Source organism: Taudactylus pleione, unplaced genomic scaffold, assembly GCF_031769625.1.
Source record: "Taudactylus pleione unplaced genomic scaffold, aTauple2 ptg000407l, whole genome shotgun sequence".
NCBI classification, from domain to species: domain Eukaryota; kingdom Metazoa; phylum Chordata; class Amphibia; order Anura; family Myobatrachidae; genus Taudactylus; species Taudactylus pleione.
The window spans coordinates 2,434,960-2,450,086 of NW_028284809.1; the positions used below are offsets into that span (position 1 = coordinate 2,434,960).

Here is a 15,127-nt window from a genome sequence, read left to right on the forward strand (position 1 = left end):
GAGGGTTGGCGCACATCTCTATTTACAACCAACACGCACAGATCCAGTAACGGTGCATGAAAGATAAGTACTTTATGCACATTTTAATCATTTGTTTTTAACACATTTTTTAATGTTGTCTGCTTTTACCAATACAATTATATTGTACCAGCGGTTCCCAAAGTGGGCTCCGCGTGTGACAGCCTCACTATGGGCAACATCTTCACTTCTAAAACCCGCAAATTAGTATAAAAAGCCCTGAGGGCGCCCTGAAGTGAAAACATTTGGAAACCACTGTATTATACTGTTAGTGCAGAAGTAGGAAGGACACAACAAGAAGCCATTCTTCCTATTTATAATGTGCTTTTCAGGTGCTGCAGGTGTCTAATGCGGTCAGACCCTCTCATACTATATGGGGAGTAATCTATGGGTCGCTGCCTGTGTACCATCCCTTCATTTATGCTTTCAAAAGCTATATTTGTACCAATTACCTGATATACATCACATTCTTTTACAGGTTTAAAAGGAAACAAGGCTCAAGGTGTCACCAAGAAAAACAGGTCACTGTCTCAGCAATCGTAAGTAATGTTTCTGACCTATGTGTAACTATATATATATTAGGGATGAGCGGGTTCGGTTCCCTGAGAACCGAACCCACCCGAACTTCGGGGATCCGGGGCGATCCGAGCCCAAGCTCGGATCTCCCTGTCTGCCCCGGATCCCTCTCCCGAGGCAAAACCTCGAGATCTGCTGTCGGATCTCGAGGTTTTGCCTCGAGCGGCCATTTAAAAAAAAATGCCTTTGCCTTTAATGGGCAAAGTGCTGATTGGCTGACAGAGCCGTCTGTCACGGCTCTCAGCCAATCAGCATTATGGTGCTCATTTGCATGTAGCACGGACTCGTGAGATCCGTGCTACATGCATCTGTGTGATTGACAGTGACACAGAGCACAGATGGGTCAGTGAGACCCGTCTGTGCTGCTGTGTATTTCAATGACACAGATGCACGCACGGACCAGGAGATCCGTGCTACTTGCATCTGTGTCATTGACACAGAGCACTAACGGGTCCGTGAGACCCGTCTGTGCTGCTGTGGTAAATAAAAAAAAAAAAACCTGTGTAAAAAGAGAAAAAAATGGCGTGCCCCCCCCCCCAAAAAAAGAGCAACCAGCCCCGGGCATTAGTGACCCAGTGCTGGGTGTGCTTAAATACAGGGGACAAACGACATAGGGGTCCCCTGTACTTAAACACAACCAGCACCGGGCTAGTCAGAACCAGAGCTGGTTGCCAAAATACGGGGGACAAACGACGTAGGGGTCCCCCGTATTCTGCGCAACCAGCTCTGGGCTCTGATCCGGTCCTGGTTCTGGAAATACAGGGGAAAAAAATGAGTAGGGTTCCCCTGTATGTTCCAGAACCAGCACTGGACTTTTTCTAGCGGGGGGCTGATGCCACAGCCAGGGGAGCCCTTTCACCGGGCCCCCCAGCCGCAGCATCAGCCCTGACCGCTAGTCAGCCCAGGCCGGGGATCCCTGGAGAGCTGGGGACCCCCCCAATAAAGGGGTCACCCTCTCCAGGGCACCCCTGGCCCAGGCTGATAGCCCGGGGCTATCCCCGCCACCCCTGGTGGCGGTGGGTGGCGGGTTGATTGTGTGGTGTGGTGTAAATAAAGAATATCAAACATTGTCTTTACAAGTAGAACTGCAAGTCCCAGCAAGCCTGCCCCGCATGCTGGTACTTGGAGAACCACAAGTACCAGCATGCAGGGCATTAAGGGCCCACTAGTACCTGTAGTTCACCTGTAAAAAAATGTTTAAAAAAAACACAGGACACACACACCGTGACAGTATAAGTTTATTAAACATACATACACACACACACACACACACACACATGTACACATACTCACCTATGTAACCCTGTAGCATCGGTCCACTTGTCCGGTAAAGTATCCATAGGGGACCTGTGAAAAAAAACATACTCACCATCTCCTATGCGAGGTTCTGTCCTCTTCGTTCCAAAGTAGGCATCCCCGGACTTGGCAAAAAAAAAAAAAACGAAAACGCGATCCACGAACTTAGTACCGTTCTATAGAACGGTACTTCCCGAATGAGAGCTTAGCGGCGGGGTATCACCATGGAAACCCCGCTGCTAAGCGTTCATTGGCTGAGAGAGGCCATCTCCCGTCTCTCTCAGCCAATGAACGGCTCCCTCCATTGTAGTCAATGCTGGGAGCCGCAAGGTTATTAAAGTTTACCCTGCGGTTCCCACCATTGACTACAATGGAGGGAGCCGTTCATTGGCTGAGAGACGGGAGATGACCTCTCTCAGCCAATGAACGCTTAGCAGCGGGGTTTCCATGGTGATACCCCGCCGCTAAGCTCTCATTCGGGAAGTACCGTTCTATAGAACGGTACTAAGTTCGTGGATCGCGTTTTCGTTTTTTTTTTTTGCCAAGTCCGGGGATGCCTACTTTGGAACGAAGAGGACAGAACCTCGCATAGGAGATGGTGAGTATGTTTTTTTTCACAGGTCCCCTAGGGATACTTTACCGGACAAGTGGACCGATGCTACAGGTTACATAGGTGAGTATGTGTACATGTGTGTGTGTGTATGTATGTTTAATAAACTTATACTGTCACGGTGTGTGTGTCCTGTGTTTTTTTAAACATTTTTTTTACAGGTGAACTACAGGTACTAGTGGGCCCTTAATGCCCTGCATGCTGGTACTTGTGGTTCTCCAAGTACCAGCATGCGGGGCAGGCTAGCTGGGACTTGCAGTTCTACTTGTAAAGACAATGTTTGATATTCTTTATTTACACCACACCACACAATCAACCCGCCACCCACCGCCACCAGGGGTGGCGGGGATAGCCCCGGGCTATCAGCCTGGGCCTGGGGTGCCCTGGAGAGGGTGACCCCTTTATTGGGGGGGTCCCCAGCTCTCCAGGGATCCCCGGCCTGGGCTGACTAGCGGTCAGGGTTGATGCTGCGGCTGGGGGGCCCGGTGAAAGGGCTCCCCTGGCTGTGGCATCAGCCCCCCGCTAGAAAAAGTCCAGTGCTGGTTCTGGAACATACAGGGGAACCCTACTCATTTTTTGTCCCCTATATTTCCAGAACCAGGACCGGATCAGAGCCCAGAGCTGGTTGCGCAGAATACAGGGGACCCCTACGTCGTTTGTCCCCCGTATTTTGGCAACCAGCGCTGGTTCTGACTAGCCCGGTGCTGGTTGTGCTTAAGTACAGGGGACCCCTACGTCGTTTGTCCCCTGTATTTAAGCACACCCAGCACTGGGTTACTAATGCCCGGGGCTGGTTGCTCTTTTTTGGGGGGGTGCACGCCATTTTTTTCTTTTTTTACACAGGTTTTTTTTTTTTTTTTTTACCACAGCAGCACAGACGGGTCTCACGGACCTGTCATTGCTCTGTGCCAATCACACAGATGCATGTAGCACGGATCTCCCGGGTTCGTGCTACATGCAAATGGGCACCATAACGCTGATTGGCTTCCTGTCTGCCACTGCAGTGCCACTCCTAGATGGGCCACGTGTTTGTGCCGCCCCCTTGTGTCGCTTAGCATAGTCATCCAGCTTCCTCGGTACAACCTTTTGGCCTAAAAACAATATTGTGAGGTGTGAGGTGTTCAGAATAGAATGGAAATGAGTGGAAATTAATGTTATTGGGGTTATTAATAGCGTAGGAACAAAAAAAGGCCCATTTATGTGATTTTAGCGTTTTTTTTTTATTTTTTAAGAAAAAATCCAGATCCAAAACACAAAACCCAGAACCCAAAACACGGAAGGGTGGTTTTGGCAAAACCAATCCAGATCCAAAACACGAAGAAAGATCCAGATCCAAAACCAAAACACAAAACACGAAAAGTGTCCGGTGCACACCCCTAATATATATATATATATATATATATATATATATATATTCCATAGACAAAAAACTTTAAGGTTTCACATGTCCCATTAAGGCTTCATTAGACATGATCTGAAATTTCACAAAACCTGAGTTTCTGACACTCAAACTCAAAAAAACAATGAAATTCTGATCATTAAGGCTAATGCCTTAATGGACGTGTTCCTTGCGTAATACAGATATGGTATGCCATCACACCCTGTGGTTAGCTGCAGATTCAGCACTCTCACAGAGTGAGATTGCTGTCACTCACAAAATGGTGGAGCTGCTAATTCACAGAATTGTGTACTCATTGGAATACACACATGCAGTCTATACGATTTTTTAAAATGTAAAAATAATATTGGCATAACTCCTAGAGTGCACCAAAGAGCCTAATTTCTTTTTTCATTATTTATTTCTACTCTAAAGTCACCAGAACATATTATTACTGAAGGAGACACTTCTCAGGAACATTACAACCTTGATATTAACCCCCCACACTGGCTATCACAGAAGCAGCTGTATTTCCTTGTTTTACTACAGGTTCTATCCTCTCTTAAAGGCATATACCACTACCCAGGAGTTGTATGCTCTTAATACTATGTCATTAGTTACAATGGAGGAAAAGAAAAGTTAACTAAAGCTATTATATGAAGACTATGTATTGGGGAATATACTGGAGACACTGAGGGAAGTCTGTGACAGCAGAAATGGCACTGGATGCAGACGCTGGTGTGATTCAGGATTTTATTGCCCAGGTATAGTGGATCCCAGTGGTTGGAAGCCAAACAGGTAATCTGGAAAGGCTGAGGTACAGGGATCGGTGAAGGATAGTCTTGGGATTGATGATCAGTTGGGTGCTGTGGAGGCTGTAGTGCAGACTGAGACGCAGGGGGCAGTGGAAGCTGGTGGTATACAATCGGGAAGCCGGCTGCCGGAATCCTGACAGCCGGCTTCCCGACTGCTTTATCCCGGCGTGGGATAAATGACCAGCGTCTATTTGTAGACGCCTGTCATTTTCCCGACGCCGGGAGACCGGCGCCCGGCATAAGTAAATTCATTTTTGTCCTCAAAATTCTACACACAATACCCCATAATGACAACATGTAAAAATATTTTTTGAGATTTTTGCAAATTTAATAAAAAAAAAAAACACTAAGAAATCACATGTACATAAGTATTCACAGCCTTTGCCGTGAAGCTCAAAATTTAGCTCAGTTGCATCCTGTTTCCACTGATCATCCTTGAGATGTTCCTACAGCTTAATTGGAGTCCACCTGTGTTAAATTCAGTTGATTGGACATGATTTTGAAAGGCATACACCTGTCTATATAAGGTCCCACACTTGACAGTGCATGCCAGAGATCAAACCAAGCATTAAGTCCAAGGAATTGTCTGTAGACCTCCGAGACAGGATTGTCTAGAGGCACAAATCTGGGGAAGGGTACAGAAAAATATCTGCTGCTTTGAAGGTCCCAATGAGCACAGTGGCCTCCATCATCCGTAAATGGAAGAAGTCCGGAACCACCTGGACTCTTCCTAGAGTTGGCCGGCCGTCTAAACCGAGTGATCAGGGGAGAAGTGCCCTAGTCAGGGAGGTGACCAAGAACCCGATGGTCACTCTGTCAGAGCTACAGCATTCCTCTGTGGAGAGAAGAGAACCTTTCAGAAGGACAACCATCTCTGCAGCAATCCACTGTCACGGCCAGGGTGTCTCGGCATGGTAGTCACCGGGTATTACCTGCGAGGTCGTTATGGCGGGGGGTCTCTGGCAGTAGTGCTGGTGTTTGGCGAGGGGCATTGGCTGCACGTGGTTCTGTGCGGGCACATTGTCACTAGGCCTGGTGAGGTCTGGCGGTGTTTCCGTTCCGTTGGCATGGGCGCCGCCATCTTGCCTGCGGGACATGTGATTCTGGCTGTCATGGTAGGTCATGTGCTCATTTCAGGCAGTCACAGTGCGACACTGAGTATTTAGGAAGGTTCAGAGCCTTCCTTCCTTTGCCAGTGCAACGTGTTTCTCAGCTGCGGCTGAGAGAGAGTACCTGTGCCTTACCTGCCTGCCTGTCTGTTACGCTATTAGCCTGAACCTTGCCTGCTCCAACCTGCTGGATTTACCCTGCACCCTCCACATACCTTTCACCTGCCTGAGTACCTGAACCTGCTGTTCCCTGCACCTTGCCTCCCTTCACTCCCAGGTGGACTTCATTACCTCAGCCTGCATTTGTTACAGCTCATCTTTGCTGCATTCAGTTACAGCCCATCATATCTGCATTCTGTTAAAGCTCACCATATTTGTTACTGGCTGTTCCTGCCTCTCACTATCTGGACATTCCCCATTAACCCCCACTACAGTTATCAAGTGCACTTTAGTGCTATACCTGGACTTTTTCATTTGCCATTCCCATGTCTTCTAAGTCACTTATTAGAAACCCCACTTTATCATTTGTCTGCTTCTGTGTCTGCTCCTATCACCACCCAGGGTCCACAACAAATTCAGTAGACCAAGACAATTGGTCTGTAATGCTGCCATGGGCTGAATTTGCTCATAACACCTCCTACCACTCTTCCACGAACCAAACACCATTCCAAGTGGTCTACGGCCTTCATCCTCGGGTCCCTGAATTTCAAAGTCTGCCTGTCTTTGATGTCCCAGCTGTGGAAGACACTGTACGGAAATTTGCATCAATCTGGTCTCAAGTTCGTTCTGACCTGGAGAATCCGTCCTCCCATTACAAATTTCAAGCTGATAAGAAGCGTAGGAAAGTACCACGTATGCAAGTTGGAGTCCAGGTCTGATTGTCCACCCGGAACCTACGACTTAGAGTACCATCCATGAAATTTGCTCCACGCTTCATCGGGCCCTTCTCCATCATAGAAGTCATTAACCCCATGGCTTATCGCCTTCAGCTACCCCCTTATCTGAAAATTACCAATTCCTTTCATGTCTCCCCGTTGAAACCCCTGGTGCTAAATAAGTTCCACAGAGTCCTGCCTGCTTCTCCCCGTGTCCAGACTGAAAGGGGCATAGAGTTTGAGGTCTCCCAGGTCTTGGATTCCCGTCTCCGCAGAGGACATTTGCAGAACCTACTGGACTGGAGGGGCTACGGCCCAGAGGAACGTTGTTGGAACAATGCCCGAGATGTCCATGCTCCTGCACTCATCAAGAGGTTTTATGCTGCCCATCCGGAGAAGCTGGTGAGTGTCCTGAGGCCACCCATAAGGGGGGGGGGTACTGTCACAGCCAGGGTTTCTCGGCATGGTAGTCACCGGGTATTACCTGTGAGGTCGTTATGGTGGGGGGGTCTCTGGTAGTGGTGCTGGTGTTTGACGAGGGGCATTGGCTGCGCGTGGTTCTGTGCGGGCACATTGTCACTAGGCCTGGTGTGGTCTGGCAGTGTTTCCGTTCCGTTAGCATGGGCGCCGCCATCTTGCCTGCGGCCATGTGATTCCGGCTGTCATGGTAGGTCCTGTGCTCATTCCAGGAAGTCACAGTGCGGCACTGAGTATTTAGGAACGTTCAGAGCCTTCCTTCCTTTGCCAGTGCAACGTGTTTCTCAGCTGCGGCTGAGAGAAGGTACCTGTGCCTTACCTGCCTGCCTGTCTGTTACGCTATTTGCCTGCTCCAACCTGCTGGATTTACCCTGCACCCTCCACATACTTTTCACCTGCCTGAGTACCTGAACCTGCTGTTCCCTGCACCTTGCCTCCCTTCACTCCCAGCTGGACTTCATTACCTCAGCCTGCATTTGTTACAGCTCATCATTTCTGCATTCATTTACAGCCCATCATATCTGCATTCTGTTACAGCTCACCATATTTGTTACTGGACTGTTCCTGCCTCTCACTATCTGGACATTCCCCATTAACCTCCACAACAGTTATCAAGTGCACTTTAGTGCTATACCTGGACTTTTTCATTTGCCATTCCCATGTCTTCTAAGTCACTTATTAAAAACCCCACTTTTTAATTTAAGTCTGCTTCTGTGTCTGCTCCTGTCACCACCCAGGGTCCACAACAAATTCAGAACCTCACATCCACCAATCAGGCCTGTATATTAGAGTGGCCAGATGGAAGCCACTCCTTAGTAAAAAGCAAATGGCAGCCCACCTGGAGTTTGCCAAAATGCACCTGAAGGACTCTCTGGTCTGATTAGACAAAGATTGAACTCTTTGGCGTGAATGCCAGGAGTTATGTTTGGTGCAAACCAGGCACCGCTCATCACCAGGCCAATACCATCCCTACAGTGAAGCATGGTGGTGACAGCATCATGCTGTGGGGATGTTTTTCAGTGGCAGGAACTATGAGACTAGTCAGGATAGAGGGAAAGATGAATGCAGCAATGTACAGAGATATCCTGGATGAAAACCTGCTCCAGAGCGCTCTTGACCTCAGACTGAGGCGACGGTCCATCTTTCAGCAGGACAACTACCCTAAGCACACAGCCAAGATATAAAGGAGTGGCTTCAGGACAACTCTGTGAATGTCCTTGAGTGGGCCAGCCAGAGCCCAGACTTGAATCCGATTGAACATCTCTGGAGAGATCTGAAAATGGCTGTGCACCGACGCTTCCCATCCAACCTGATGGAGCTTGAGAGGTGCTGCAAAGAGGAATGGGCGAAACTGCCCAAAGATAGGTGTGCCAAGCTTGTGGCATCATATCCCAAAAGACTTGAGGCTGTAATTGCTGCCAAAGGTGCATCAACAAAGTATTGAGCAAAAGCTGTGAATACTTATTTACATGTGATTTCTTAGTAGTTTTTTTTTTTAAATTAAATTTGCAAAAATTACAAAAAACTTTTTACACGTTGTCATTATGGTATTGTGTGTAGAATTTTGAGGACAAAAATGAATTTATTCCATTTTAGAATAAGGCTGTAACATCACGAAATGTGGAAAAAGTGAAGCGTTGTGAATACTTTCCGGATGCACTGTAGGTCCGTGAATTTATCATGGATCCTAGATATTTTCGGCCTAATAATCCTATTTTGTTTTTTGCCCCAAAAAATATAATCGGGCCTAAGTCTGGGAGTTCAGTTGTGCAAATTAATAATATTAGTGTATACAAATAATACTGGAACCTGTAAAAAATATTATTATGAATTAGTTTGTTTGATGCAGTATATAGGCTGACAAAGGCCATGAGGGTATCCTATTATTTTGGATATCAACAGTAGGTACAAGGATAAAACCCAGGATTACACTAATCAGTTGTTTGTTTTTGCAGAAATATTAGCACATCCACCACCTCCTCCTCTGAACTTGAGCTGGAGGTTCTGAGATAAACGGGAGAAGAGGTCACCGAACAAACTGGTGAAGGCACAGAAATCTGATCAGTAAATTTCTTTGGAAGAATATTATAAAAAGACCTTGAAATTGAAGCCACAAATGACGATTCCGTGGGGTCTGGTTCATCGAAGGTTCTAGATTACCGGCCTGATACAGAGAAGGGCGCTGCTGAGTCTGCTCTTCTGTCTGTTAGCGGAGTCTCTGGTGCGATAATATGCAAATGCTGATATCAGCCCTCGTCTAGGGCAGTAGCCAGCGTCTGAGTGATCAAGTACTGAGATTCCCACTATCAGAGTCTCTGGACGCTGTAACACTGCTGCCAATTCCTGACACGCACCATCGGCACTTGTACCAGCCCTGTGGCAGTGCAGTGTCTCTGTCTGGCTATGACCTCTGTGACTGAGAACTCAGCCGCTACCCGCGGCACTCCCATAAAACGCCAATAAGACGCCTTTTTTTGCTTTCACTTCAGGGCACCTCCCAGTCACCACCCAGGAACATCCATGGTTTTTCCTCCCCATTTCTGATACCATCGGTCCTATTGGAAAATCGGCCACGGCCTTAGCAAACGACCAACTCAGAATCAGGCCCCCCTAGTGTTACATATTAGGTGATATCCCGTTTGGATGAAGTATCACAGTGCTGCATAGAGACGTACTACACTTATTGATTATTTGTTTTAAATTGTCAGATTACAGGACTTTGGAATTTACTGGAAAGAAGACTCTTGTGTGAGAGTAGATTGACCCCAGCAAAATCATTTATATTAATATGGTGTTTTATTTTGTTTTGTTTTTTAGTTTTAATTGATTATATTTGTGTTTTTATAATAAATCCCATTTCAGTATTACATCACGTTATAAGGATTTATATTAATTATTTAGTATTTTTCTGAGAAGGAGGGGGAAATTTACTAACAATCGTGTTTGGCCGCAATACCATTCATGGGTGTGTTTGCCCAGGTTTTCAAACATGGAGATTTACTAAAGGCAAACACGGGTGTAATATTATTATTCTCTCTGCAAAACACAAACAGAAATAAATGCACCATCGGCCAAACCCTTCTGCCATAATGAACAGCTTTGCCGGCACAGCTAAGAAATATCTCACCTGACGCAGTCCGGGGACACTGTGGAATCCATGAACAGAGTATTGTGTTTACAGTGTAGCTGCAAAATGTGTCATCAACTTTATCATTTGAATTGTGATTAATAACAAACCTCGTCACCGCCAGCAGCCCGCCTCCAGAGTTAGGCAAGCCCGCCTCTCTTCGCAGCTTGCTCCAGACCTTCCGGCCACAAAGGGGAGGTTACAGTCTGACACAGCCCAGCCTCTCCAGCGAACAGCGTCCACTGCTCCTCCGTCCGTCCGCCGAGGTTAGACGGTAAGTACGCAGGTCCACCTCACCCACAATCACCTCAGGGCTTCCCCGACAGTCAGGTGGGCATCCTTTTTATAAGTTCCATCCGGGGCTCCAACACGCGCCGGCTCTCTTCCCGCCGGAGTCGCGTGCCACGGCTCATAGCCTTAATAGCAGCCAGCCAGCCTTCCTTTAACATACAGGCCTCCCCTTTACAGCTCTATGGGGGAGTCCTGCCTCGTGCCCCCCTCCTAACGGCAACAGTGTGAGTCAAAGGGGAATATACCATTCCTTTTGGGGAAATAGGGCACGGTGCTATTACAGCAAGTAAGGCAGGATAATACCAGGCAAAGCATAAACATTCAATATAAACATTGTAGAACATTAACAAGGCATTTACATTACATTATGACACCCCTTTTCACAAAACCGGGTCATTTTGACACCAGGGACCCTATAAAGCGGTACTCCCACAGCTTGGGGGTACCACATCTATTGGTGACATTATAGATTATTATGTCACAAACCAGAAAACGATCCAATCAGAGTTGAGAAACGCATCAGTTTCCAACCTCTGATGTTGTCATAATTTTTCACAGCGAGTCAGCTTTACCCTGTTTCAGCCACTCGAGGACAGAGCTTTTCACAGGATTTCACTGGCTCATACCCCCCATGACTGCTAATATAGATACAGATGGGCCCAGCTAGGTTGTTGCTCCATACGCAATGTAGTGCGCCCTGCATCTCGCGCCATACGGTACGCCTTAAGTCGCACCTTTCAGTATTGATCGGAACGGAACATAGCGTGGCACTGGAAAAAGTCATAGCGTGTAATACAACTTTTTGTCCACTAGGTGTCGCTTTTTCTAAACTACACTGCAAATGCGTCAGATATCCAATGCATTTTCTGTATTTTCTGTATCACTGCCAGATGGTTGGCTGACAGAACCTGTGATTCGGTACACTATAGTACAGCGTTTTCATCTTTGAATCAGAGCTGTGGAAAAATGTGTAATAAAGTTTTAAATCATTACAGTATGAGTGTAAGTCCTGTACTTTTTAAAAAAAAAATGTTTTCTTTATACAGTAAGTGGTGTGCGGAGCTCACATACTGTAGTGATTTCATATATTAGAAACTAGTAGTGGGATCTGAGTGAAAGAGGTGTCTCTGGATTACAAACTGACTGTGCGTTTTATGCTGCACACTTGCGACACTGTCAGCGCTGTCCCTGTTGCGGTAGCTGCCTTGCTCCAGGGCCTGTACATGGGATCTCGTGATGCTTGCAAGATCCCACGCATGCCCAGTGGAGTCAGCCAGGATTGAGACACAGTGTATCCGCACTAGGCTGATAAGCTGTGTGCTCAGGCCCTGATTCAGACCTGCTCGCAGGTCTGAAGGGCGTTTTTTTTTTTGTCCTGCCTTCTGGCCGCTCGCTAAGCTGTGGGCGAGCGGCCAGGTGATGGTCGCGACCATCAGGCTTGTGACGAGACACTTGTGACGAGACACTTGTGGTAGGGTCTCGTCTGCGCAAGCCCCAGTGAGCTTCCTGCTCTAATAGAGCAGGAAGCTCACTACTGACATCACGAGTGATGTCAGTAGGGCCTCCCCCAAACAGCAGGCGTTCCTTCGGGAATGCCTCCGTTTGGCAAGCCACCACCCCCAACCCGCCTACAAAACGGGGCGGGCTGTTGATCAACATAGACAGCCGACCCGTTTGTAGCGAGCCCCGGAGCGAGTGATTTCTCACTCGCTCCGGGGCTCGTGCAGTCGTGCGCACTGCCCGGCCATCGACCCGCTTGCGAGCGCTGTGCGCTTGCGAGCGGGTCTGAATCAGGCTTTCAGCCCGCAAGGAGCTTGTACAACATGTCGCTGCTTGATACATAGCCGTAAGTGCGGGTCTCTGCATCGCTACAGAAAGTGGTGTATGGCACTCACATACTATAGTGATTTCATGTCTAGTTTGTATGCGGGCAGCACAGACGGTGTAATGGTTAGCATTACTGCCTCACAGCACTGAGGTTGTGGGTTCAATTCCCACCACGGCTCTACCTGTGTGGAGTTAGTATATTCTCCCTGTGCTTGCGTGGGTTTCCTCCCACATTCCAAAAATATACTAGTAGGTTAATTGGCTCCCTACAAAATTAGCCCTAGTGCGTATGTGTGTGTGCATGTGATAGGGAATATAGATTGTAAGCTCTTCTGGGGCAGTGACTGATGTTAATGGCCAAATATTCTCTGTAAAGCACTGTGGAATATGTGTGCGTTATATAAATAACATAATAATAATATTGTGAGCGCCGCACACCACTTTCTGCAGTGCCGCAGCGACTGCCACTTACGGCTATGTGTCGAGTAGCGATATGTTGTACAAGCTCCCTGTGACACAGCAGTGCCGACATTGCCACAAGTGTACGGCATAATAATAATCAGTTTGTAATTCAAACATAATCAGTTTGTAATTCAAAGACACCTCTATCTGGGTTGAGTCTTGTACTGTAGTTCAGTGATGGTTTTATGCACCGCTAACCAGACCCCACTACTACAGTAGTTTCTCTGCAATACTCTACAGTATGTGCTTGGCCCATCTGTCAGGGGTTACTGTTCTTTGTATTCTGTAGTCCCATACTGTATCCATCCACTGCTGTATTATTCACCTCTGTAGTTTTGATCAGGGAGAGCTGGCCACCCAGTGGTGAAGTTGTGTATTGCATGTCATGGATGTTGTCAAGTCTCATTGGGCACGATTCAATTCAGCGCGATGTAAATAGCGCTGGGAGATAGCTCCCGGAGCTATTCAATTCATCGCGCTGTTAGGTTGGGGAAGGCTCGTTATCGCGCTTTAAACAGGGTGTTTAGGCGTGATAACAGGCATTCCCCGACCTAACTTCCCGGCGCGAGGCTGTTTTCCCGGCGCTAAGGGCAGAAAACAGCCTCGCGCCGGGACTTTTGTCGGATTTCTTCTCTCATCCCCGGAGGGATGAGAGAAGAAATCATTAGTCGGACTTGGCAGCGCGGTGTATTGAATAGCTCCGGGAGCTCACTACCGGAGCTATTTACATAGCGCTGAATAGAATCGAGCCCACTATTATTATTATTATTATTATTATTATTATTATTATCGTTTATTTATATGGCGCCACAAGTGTTCGGCAGCACCTTACAAAGTACATAAACAAATAGATTGATTTACAGTGACTTACAGTACAATACAATACAATACATTACAGGACATGGATAATATACATTGCTACATTTGCTACTATAACACCCAGATAAGCATCAATGCAAAGCAACCCAAGTGTTAGGTGCCCTGGTAGAGAGTAAGAAGTAGAGTAAGGAGAAGCACAAGAGGGTAGAGGGCCCTGCCCATAAGAGCTTACATTGTAAAATTGCACCTTACCGCACCAAGCCGCGCTATTCTTATGCCGCGACCTAGAAGTCTGTATGGCGCGCTATGAGTAAAGATGTAGCCACACACATCTGTAAGCCCCAGATGTTTTGGGAAATTAGGTCTGCCACTGTAGGATGAGCAGCTCCCTTCTAAGGACCATTTGTACAGACCCCCTGCAACTACAGTATGTCTACAGGTATATTCAGGTAGTAAGGGTAAAGGAAGTCTAATTTATCACCAGGTGACTGTGCACATTGCATAACGGTGGGTTTCGTTCTGATCGAAATTAAATAGTACACACATGTGACCAATATGAGTGAGTACAAATGAACACACTTCATTTACAAGTAATAAGCAAACAATTAATAAACAACATACAAAGTATACAGTATACTCAACTTTTGTCTATGTATTCAGATGACACCGGTAATTCATCATCTCCAACATAAGATGTACTTCATCTTCTTCCTAACATGGGGTATGGTACCAGGGAGCCCTCGTTTCTTCAACGCCTGATTCAGTCTATATACATTGGCAGCACCCTACTGCAGTCTCAGGTCTACCACGAGCCAAAAAACCTTTGTGTACCTCTGATTTATATACCCTAGTCTGGGGTGTTGGCCACCGGATATTAAGCCCATATTAATTACATACAGTGCTAGGTATCAAGCACTCATTGGTCCAGCATAGCATTGACCAAACTTATCTATCTTGCACATGCTCCGTAAGCACTAAGATATTACCAGACAAAGACATACAGTAATGACGTATCCTAATGTATGTATGGAGATGAACTGTTTCCAAGTTCCTTTGTGTATAGAGTCTGGACATCACTGCTAATTACCCATAATGCTTAGTATCTCTACACAGCTTATGATGGTCATTCCAATGGAATGTAGCTGCTACTGATAAGAACATAGAAGCTATGAATGGCTCATTATACTTCTAGTAGTAGAAATGGCAGGTAGAGCAAGGCCTCAATATTTATGTCTTCTTTGACCTCAAAAGGTTATATCTAACCATTCTATGCAAAGACTGCAATTGTAGTGCAATCTCATTCTAAACCTCAAGAGGCCTAGCAAGGGGTATATATGTGTGTTACAATGAGCTGCAAATATTAAACATTGATCACAATCTTGGATTTACGCTACTTTTAACTTTCTTGCATACATGTGCATTATATCATTGGCCACAAAGCTAATTA

The 15,127-nt window shown here is 46.7% G+C and overlaps 1 protein-coding gene across 1 annotated transcript in view; it reads left to right on the forward strand.

The window, feature by feature from the left end:
• LOC148506369 (uncharacterized) overlaps window positions 1-9,279 on the forward strand; it is a 62,367-nt gene extending 53,088 nt beyond the window's left edge. Inside the window, exons 9-10 of the mRNA XM_088446871.1 lie at window positions 497-557; window positions 9,110-9,279. Of these exons, the coding sequence (XP_088302997.1) occupies window positions 497-557; window positions 9,110-9,167 (119 nt within the window). The 3' untranslated portion in view covers window positions 9,168-9,279. The remainder of the gene's footprint in view (window positions 1-496; window positions 558-9,109) is intronic.
• Window positions 9,280-15,127: the final 5,848 nt, after the last annotated feature.